At 32.9% G+C, this 7,487-nt stretch overlaps 1 protein-coding gene across 2 annotated transcripts; it reads right to left on the bottom strand.

Moving 5' to 3' along the window:
- LOC146952168 (AP2-like ethylene-responsive transcription factor ANT) lies at nucleotides 1-4,697 on the bottom strand. Of its 2 annotated transcripts, none has more exons than XM_085741084.1 (9): nucleotides 4,024-4,697; nucleotides 3,219-3,819; nucleotides 2,526-2,608; nucleotides 2,361-2,369; nucleotides 2,165-2,253; nucleotides 1,894-1,967; nucleotides 1,465-1,515; nucleotides 1,301-1,377; nucleotides 1-1,023 (listed from the first exon to the last, which is right to left on the bottom strand). In XM_085741084.1, exons 1-9 carry the CDS (start codon nucleotides 4,397-4,399, stop codon nucleotides 377-379), a joined length of 2,007 nt encoding a protein of 668 aa, XP_085597210.1. In that variant the 5' UTR covers nucleotides 4,400-4,697; the 3' UTR covers nucleotides 1-376. The 2 variants fall into 2 exon arrangements, with proteins under 2 accessions (XP_085597210.1, XP_085597211.1); XM_085741085.1 differs by having other exon boundaries at nucleotides 3,219-3,621.
- Nucleotides 4,698-7,487: the final 2,790 nt, after the last annotated feature.

Raw genomic sequence — 7,487 nt, 5'->3', positions numbered from 1 at the left:
TTGTCAAAACATCATTTCATTTCACTTTGATTTGAAAATTAATCATTAGTCTTCCTCCTAATAACACTTTCCCTTCATAAGCATATTTTCCATCCACAAATTAAAGAGCCAAAAAGCTATGATTGGAAAGGTTTTGTTCCACTAGCATACATTAAGATGACACATAAATTTCTCCTACACCCCAATTAACTAATCCCAAAATTCCTTCACTAACATACATATTATCAATGTTACATCAAATTCCCATCTTTTCTTCCCACCCTAACAACTATTCCATGCTTTTTTTTTCTTTTCCTTCTCCTATTGCTTGAGCACAAATTTGACAAAATCGCGATAGTACCGTGATTTTGTTCATACTCGTCATTCCAAATATGCACTAAGCATCACTCCAAGCCGCGAAAACCGGAAAAGGAGACATTGAGATAGCACTAGCTGAGGGAAACCAAGATCCAGCATTAGTAGCAATAGGACTCAAAGTTTTTGACCCTGTTGGAGGTTTTGGAAAAAGCATTGTAGGGCCAGTACTTTTGTTGTCAGGGCTGCATTCCCTTGAGCTACTTAAACTAGTCACAAGTGAAGATGAATTTGAAAAATGAGTCCTTATCATCTTGTTGGAAGAATCATCTACCATAACTTGGCTAGATCCTCCTACTGAATCAATCCCAATGATATCTTGTAGGGACATAGAGAAATCAGAATTTCTAATTAATTTTTGGTCACATGTATTTGACTCTTGTTGTGGGGACTGATTCCAATTATTTTCATTGTTGGTCACAGCTTCAACTACTTGACTATGTATGATTGGACTTGATACAACATTGTTGTTACACTCTTTGGCCTCAGTTTTTTCATTACTGTCTTTACTCTTCTTTGTTCTTCTAGCTTGTTCACCAGCAAGCAAGGTGTTGCTAGACATGATTTTTTCAACATTGTATTTAGACATGTCGAAGTTTGTGACCGCATTTAGGCCACGGAATTTGATTGCGGCTACATCATATGCTTCAGCCGCTTCCTCTTGAGTGCCTGAATTTAATTCGAAAAAATTACTAGGCGTTTTAGGAAAATCGAGCTCTCATGAGACCAAAACGAGACAGACACGAACACAGCACAACCATTATAATAAATGTAATTAAATGTGTCGGTGTCATACACGCTGCATTCCAAAAAAGTTGATGAGACTTTGAATTTGAATGACCAAGTGCTAAGGATCTTCTTAAAACCAAGTTATTACCTAAAAAAGTCCATTATTTATGGATGTGTAATGAAGTACATGTAAATGCTATTTATTGGACGGACTTACTAAATGTTCCAAGATAAAGGTCCCTATTTCCTGCAACTCTGCCTATCCTTGCTTGCCATCTACCATGCTGGTGGTGCCTGCATAACATTTAAACCTAAAGTTAGTACAAAATCATTTTTAAATAATCTATAAAGGAAAATAGACATAGGAATCAAATGCAAAACCTTGTCACCCCTCTATACATTGAAGCACCCCTTGAAAAACCACTACTCTTTCTGCAAACCAACCAAAAGCTTAGTATCATCATATCATTAAGCACATCAATAATTGATAGCTTTTAGCAACAAAGTAATTAGAGTGAAGGGATATTGTGATACCCAAGAAAAAATGGCTAACACAATTTATTCTCTAAGAAAAATAAAAGAATATTCTAATGCTTGAGAAAAATAAACCGAGACAACTTAGTCTTTACTTGAACATTGTCACGATTTTCAATTTAGTTCAAGTAAGAATAAGTTGTCCCAACTTATTTGTCTCTAGGGACTCAAAGTTGTCCTTTATTATTCTAAGAGACTAAATTAGATGATGCATTTTTTCTCAAGGACCACAGTGGGTCCTCACTCCAATAATAGCAAGTTAGTAAGTGTTTATACCTTCTCAAATGAGCAACATATTCCTGCCTATTCATGTTATTCATTTCTTCGAGTTCATTTTTGTAAATTTCAATCTGCCAAAGATAATAAAGGCAATTAGACTCTAAGGAGTACAAATCCAGTAAAAATTTCGCTCGATTTTTTTTTTTTAAAAAAATAATCGGGCAAGGAGAAAAATATTTTTAATTAAACTGACACCGATAACCATTTTGCAACTGTCTCAAAGAGAATTTGAACTCTGTCATTAAAGCCACTATGTCGTGAAACATACCGAGAAGTTTATATGCGTTGAAGGTCCCCAATATTTGAGAGCAGCAAGATCATAAGCCCTTGCAGCTTTCTCTTCCATATCATAACCACCTTTAGTAACATTTTAACAAACAAAGATTTACCATATATATCAGATATAGTGGGAATAGGGTGTTTGAAAAAAAAAATAGATCTATGAAAAAGGACATAGTACTTACCCAAATAAACTGTGATGTACAATGAGTTGTTGATTTGTCATCCACAATGTGAACATGTGACATGTTAGTTGACACAGTTCAGAATAATGGACCAATATTTTCAGATGTAAAAAGTGTACTATGTTACAAATAATGTAAAATATTTAAGAATTTTTGGTTACTAACCTTGTCTTCCTTTCCTTGTTTGCCCTTCCTTCTTGCAACTGTTATCCCATAAATGTGCTTCATATCTACCGGTCCATCTATGCCTGATAGACAACAAACAAACAAAAAGTAGTTACTACATGAACTAAAGTGAACAACTAAAACAATTGCCAAGGCTCATAAAATTAAAACCATTTTTGAAACTTTCTCATCAGAATTCGAATGGTTTAACTATGGTCGAATCGGATGACAAATAATTGAAATAAGGCAAATTACAATATCAAAGCCTCAAAACAAGTCAATATATTATTACAGTCTTAAAAGTCGTGAATTCAATTTTTTATTTATTAACATGTGTGGGGGGCCTTATTAATGTCACCGTGCCATTGCATCTGGGCCACACATTGTCATTGTCATTGCATCTGGGCCACACAACACATCTAATGTCACCCAATGTGTGGTCCAGATTTAATGTCACCGTGACATTAATGTCACACAAGTATTTCCCTTCGCCAGGTAAGGCCCGATATAAACACTAAGGTTGAACCGTTTCAACCCTAGTTTGATCTCGTTGCTAAAATCAAACCAATCAGCTAGCCATATCAACTTTGGTTTATAGAACAAAATAGAGGATATCTATCACAAATTTGAATAAATAAGCTCTAATTATTAGTGGGAATCAAGTTAATAATGTTACTCAAAAGTGAAACTAACCTTGTAACTCCTCGATACTGAGAAGTTCTTTGACCAAATGTGCTAATAGTTTTCCTATGAGCAGGTTGCTTCTGTCCAACCTTAGCATGTCCTCTCTTTTTAGCTTCAACAACTACTGAATCAGTTCCAGAAGCTGAAATCTGATTTGGAACAGTAACACAGCTTGATTGAGAACCAGGACTCATAGAAAGGCTTAGAGTTTGTAACTCTCCACAACCATTAACTGTTCCCACAGAACCATCATCTCCAATACTACCAACACTATTATTCACTTGATGATGATGTTGCTCCAAAGAATAATCTCTAGGAGCCACAAAGTTTTTGAAGCTATAAATACTTTCTTCCTTGGTTTGTTCTTCTTCTTCCATTAATGGATTTTGATACATTCCATGACAAGAAAAACCTGAAAAATATGAAGAATGGTCAAGAGAAGAATGTTCTCTATTGGTTTCATGTTCTGCATTGTTGTTATAGTAGATGCTGTCCAAGCTTAATAAAGCCATTGTTTCTCTTTCATGTCCTTCATATTCATGATTATGAGTTCCCATAGTTGCACCACCAAGGAAGTCTTCTAGTTTTGGAGATGAAGTTGGCATCATCACTATAACAATCAATTCAAAATGGTCAAGAGAAAATAGCTTATTTTAGCTTATCTACTCTCATAAAACACTTGTCTACAAGCTTATTTTCATAAACTATTAGGATATTAGATGAAAACAACTTAAAACTAAAAAAATGGCTTTATTCTATATTTAGTTATATAAATAGTAAAGAAAGAAAATAAACACATGGAAAAAAGACTAACCTTGAGATTGTGATCTAGTGAGAGCTTCTTCCATTATGCAAAGTGATCCATCAGATTTAAGTGGCATCATAGGTAAAGAAGAATGAAAGGAATTGTTGTTTTCTCCAAGACCATAACATAATGAAGAAGTGTTGTTCATGTTTAGGTGTGAAGGTGACATCAAGTAAAAGTTTGAAGGAACAACAGAAGAGGAAGGTTGATTGTCATGATGATGATAGTAGTGATGATAATTTTGGTGATGACTAGGACGATGATGTTGAGAAGGGTCAGAAGAAGTATGCTCCATTTTCATGTGGTAGGGTGAGAGAGAGAATCCTAACCAGTTATGATTGTTTCCATCATCACTAATGTTACTATCATTCATCATGGACTTCATCTTCTTGCTTCTTAAAAAGGTTTCAATTTGAACTTTGTTACTGAAGGAAAGACAAGTCAATGATTAGGTCACAAGTAAACAAATCATATCAAAAAAACACAAATGTTCAACTTGGTATTTTCATATTTTTGTTGTTTAGCTGCAATTTGAAGTAGAACAAATTTTTTCACACTAACCAAACTTTGTTTGTTCTATATATCCTCCTTCCTTCACTTGTGAGCACAACAAAACTAGTCTCTTTAAAATAAGCAAAAAGAATGAGTTACTTTAGAAAATAAAATTGTAGGAGCGCCAACTTAATTCCATAGGGATCTGTGTGCATATATGAGAAAGAGTTTTTTTTCTACGAAACATCGACACTCTTTGGGTTACGTGGGTCTCGGTGTTGAACATGTGTCATGTCCGACATTAACACGATATTAACACATATAATTATCTTGAATTATGTTATTTTTTTCAAATTATTAGTCGTGTCGGTGTGTATGTATCTATGCTTCATAGGTTTTTTTTCTTTCTTTCTTTTATTTATTTTGAAAAAACTAAAAAAAGAAAGAAAACCATGACATGTCCCACACACTTTGTTTTGTTTAAAAAATAAAATCATTTGTTAAACAAAAACCAAACATGTACTCCCTCCGTCCCGGAATAACTGATCCATTTTTAAAAAAAAAATGTTCCAAAATAACTGACTCATTTCAATTTTCAATACAACTTTCATCATTATCAATACAATATAACACTAAATAATACTACTTTTATCATTCCCAATACAATATATTCCACTTTCCCCTTTATTTATATATTTTTCTTAATCTGTGTGAAATGAGCCAAAGGGTCAAATAAATTGGGACGGAGCGATTAGTATCTAAAAAACCGAAAGCAACCTTCTAAAAATGGATAAAATGAAGAAATACCTCAAAAATACTAAAACTGTAAATACCGTAAAGATAAGATAAACTATTTTTAGATCAGTTTTTCAACCTTGAAAATTGAATGCTATGCTGTATGCTAGTTAGTAGCTGAATCTAGTGAGACTCAGATAAGAAATATCCAAAGAATCCATTGTATAGTACTATAGTATATTTTTACAGTGATAACGTAGCAGCAGTGCATAGCATAGGGTTTAATTAGATTTGACATGCAGCAGGACAAATATCTGCTCCTCTGGTCACTTCATACAGTACTCCACTCTGTGCCATCCTGCATTCTGCAAACTGCAAAGTTTCAAAGCATCTTTATTTCTTGTTGGAGATATTTCATATTTGCACCGCCTGTATTTCTTTTTTTTTAATTGATCTAAAGTTTAATTTACATATAAATTAAAGTTAATATTCTAAAAGTCAAACTAGTTGATTTACTTTAACAATTGATTTTGCATATTGTCTCCTTAGTATATACTACTAGTTTATTTAATTTACCAATTGGTTTAGGGAGCTGGTCACAACCACAAATATAATGGTTTAGACACATATACAAATGACAATAAGGAAAAAAAGAAGAAAAAAAATCAATTTATTGTTATTATTGAAAACATTAGGTAATATGTATTGTTGTGTATATACATAAATGAATTGGATGGATTTGTGTCTCTCACTATGTAATAATTACCTTGGTTTTGGTTGTTTTTTTTAATTTGTGTATATACATAAATGAATTGGATGGATTTGTCTCTCACTATGTAATAATTACCTTGGTTTTGGTTGTTTTTTTTAATAAAAATGGGCTGACGCCCAAATGGTTTAGATTGTTTTTATTTTAAAGTGTATAAATGTCAATTCAAAATTATGAATTTGTCTATTGGAAATCAAATAAAAAAATAATATTGTTTCATTTATACTGTGTTTGGTTGAGAAGAGAAATATGTGAGAGAGAAATAAGTGAGAAATAGAGTAGATTTGTTATGTTGTTTGGTTTAAAAGAATGATATGAGAAATAGAAGAGAGAGAAGTGTGTTTATTTATGTAAAAGACTAAAATATCTTTTAACTAATATACAATTTTATTTTGAATAAAACTTAATCTTTCAACAATATGTAAATCTATTCCTGAGTTCTATAAAGTCTAAACCAGCTGTAATCAACATGAATATTCTATGGCTGAAGAAGTAATAGTATCTTGTAGATGCTATAATTAGCACCATCTGAAGACACTTTTTTATCAATGGAATGAGTAGAAATCTGAGAAAAAAAAATCGCCGAACAAAACCAAAATACAGCAAAAGAGAATCTAAAATCAATTAAGTTTCATGTTTTTCATAGATTTTACAAGAATTTACATAAAAATTATTTGTTTTTTTTGTTAAAGTTACATTATGCAAAAGGATTTGTTAAAGTTACATTATGCAAAAGGAAACTATGGTATAGAATAGGTTGAATTTGTGTTCTGGAGAATAACAATGGTAGAGAATGGTCAATACTTGAAAGCATGGCAATGGAGTTGGGATAAAATTGGTATAAAGGGAACAATGAACAAAGGAGATAGAGAGAGGGGTAATAATGGAAATGAAATGAAAAAAAAGACTCTGCTCACTTTCTTCGCTGGTATGGAGAGATTGAAAAAAGCTGTGGGTCCCACAAAATTCTTTCTCTCTTCTCCATTTATTTGCTAAACCAAACAGGAGAAATCACCTATTTCTACTTACTTTCTCTCTCTCTCTCCTATTTCTCTCTTCTCTAAATCATCTCTACCAAACAGACCATTAAGCAGAAAGACCTCACTTTAGAGTTCGATTTAGGTCTCGTTTGGGAGCGGGCTGGCCTGTTTAAATGGTTTAAGTTGTATGAGGTTATTCTAGTAAAGAAGAATTTAACCATTCATTGAGTCTTTTGATACTGATCAAAGTCTATATGTTGGATCCCACATGTGTAATATTGGGGGTTTTAATGTTATATAACATTGGCGAAGTTTTTGAAAAAAAGACAAAAGAAAAAGAAACAACACGTGAGAGACTAAAGAGAGAGAGAAATCTCAAAAGCTCAACCCTTTTCTTCTTCTTCCTCTTCAAAACAAAACTCGGCCACCATCATCATAAGATTTTTGTCCATCGCCGCCGCCGTTTCTGCAATTAAAGTATTGTGTTTCTGCTTTCA

Source organism: Medicago sativa, chromosome 1, assembly GCF_051527215.1.
Source record: "Medicago sativa cultivar Bolivia chromosome 1, Bolivia_mono, whole genome shotgun sequence".
In the NCBI taxonomy this organism is placed as follows: Eukaryota; Viridiplantae; Streptophyta; class Magnoliopsida; order Fabales; family Fabaceae; genus Medicago; species Medicago sativa.
Note: the sequence above shows the minus strand (reverse complement) of the source record. Positions and strands in the feature narration are given on the sequence as shown.